A 1,857-nucleotide genomic window follows, 5' to 3' on the forward strand; every position below is an offset into this window, starting at 1 on the left:
GTGTTTGTTTATTTTATTAAAGTCTTTAACTGTTCGCCAGTTCTTCTTCCCGAACTACGAACGTTGTTAAAATGGCACTTTTAGGATTTTTCTGTAATATGATCCCTGGAGTGTATTTTGATCAAAAATGTAAAGATAATAGTTTTATTAATCCTCTAGTTTTATAAATTCCTTTAATTCTCCTCCTGTGGAAAGTAAAAAAAAAAGTAATGACATGAATGGGAACTCACTTGATCTCCAGGGTGGCCAGAGGGACCAGGATGGCCTTTCTGTCCCTAAACAGAGAGAAAGAGAGATTGAGTGTTGCAAAAGGATATAAATACCCCCATTTATAGTTTGTCAGACAAGAGGAGGTAAATTACAGCAAGGATAATGTATCTTTAGAGACGTCACTTCTCAAACATTTGCTTAATCATATCCTGGGGGGGGGGGATCCACGTACAGAGCCAAAAGAAATTCTATCATAATCTCTGAACTTTAGTAATTCTAAAGGAACTTAATAATTTCCCACAAACACCTAATGACCATAAGCTGACAGTATGTTCTCATTACACAAGTAAAGTCTTTTTTTTTTCCGCATTCAGTGTGTCTGCCAATGAGTCACAGGAACAAAGTGAAACCAGCATGCACAATACCAGTGGTTTACAAATGTTCCCAGGATGGAGGGATGGAAAAGTAATAAATGTAGAGAAACATAACAGGTCTCAAAGCACACATCAACAGATTCCACTCCAACAGTAAACCACTTCCGAACTACCAACTCATTAACGGCTGAGTAGACGCTTAAACTGTCTGGGGACAGGCCAATTAGCTCTCATATCAGCCCATAATGAGGGGAAGACAACATTTTATGTGGTAACGCTTTAGATTACAGACCGCGAATTAAAGCGCAAGTAAACAGAATTTACAGTGTACCTTTTTTGTAATTATAGTGTACCTATACATTACCTCCGTGTAGGTATAAGAGATCAATATGCAAAGTTTGGGGAATAAAGGGTTAACAACCTGGAAAATTACAAATTATTTATACTGTAAGTATTTTGAAATTAAGCGGTACCTATTCTAATATTACGTGGTATGTATGACCTACTATGCTAAACAACAATCTTACATTTGGGAGCAATTTAGCAAGAAGATAGAGAGTGTATTATATTATAGGCCTAGGTATTTTTTAACCACGGGGTACATATTCTATTGTTAAAGGATACATGATGGAGATTACTGAACAACAAAACTGGAAGTCTAGGGAAATGAGTTAATGAGTTTCTGCTATGATTTATAATTAATTCACCATGTAGTGTACTTACCTTATGATTGCGTATTGTATTTGTCAATCTCAGCTGAGTCTTAAACTGTATACTGTGATATGTTTTTATAGCAAAAAAAAAAAAAAATTAGAGGATTTAATTTGGTTATCAAACAAAATTTAATTAAAACTATTGCAACATTTTTCGCTGTGATTACTGTGCAAATATACACTTGTTCTGTGCTTAAGTCCAACTTGTTCCCCCCTTGTTCCATTTGTAATTTTCCAGGTTATTACCTCTTTATTCACTAAATGTTGCAGATTGTTCCCTTATACCTACACAGAGGTACTGTATAGGTACACTATTATTACAAACACGTACGCTGTAAATTCAGTTTACTTACATTGTAAATTGCGGGCTGTTATCTAAAGAATTACCTTTTATGCTTATGTGGTAGCAATAACTCTTCAAGTATTATTTTTATGAGAGTTTACCGCACTACTTAATATATATTAATATTAATACTTTATTGTGGTAGCACAAGTATTATTTTTATGAGAGTTTACCGCACTACTTAATATATATTAATATTAATACTTTTAATACTTTA

General features: G+C 34.0%; 1 protein-coding gene across 1 annotated transcript in view; it reads right to left on the bottom strand.

The window, feature by feature from the left end:
- The window catches only part of LOC107731038 (collagen alpha-1(XXVII) chain B-like), a 108,643-nt gene that overhangs the window by 43,142 nt on the left and 63,644 nt on the right, over window positions 1-1,857 (bottom strand). The window contains exon 8 of the mRNA XM_016542009.1: window positions 231-275. Coding sequence (XP_016397495.1) covers window positions 231-275 — 45 coding nt within the window. The remainder of the gene's footprint in view (window positions 1-230; window positions 276-1,857) is intronic.

The sequence above is a fragment of the Sinocyclocheilus rhinocerous genome, unplaced genomic scaffold (genome assembly GCF_001515625.1).
Source record: "Sinocyclocheilus rhinocerous isolate Xijiao unplaced genomic scaffold, SAMN03320098_v1.1 scaffold157, whole genome shotgun sequence".
NCBI lineage: Eukaryota > Metazoa > Chordata > Actinopteri > Cypriniformes > Cyprinidae > Sinocyclocheilus > Sinocyclocheilus rhinocerous.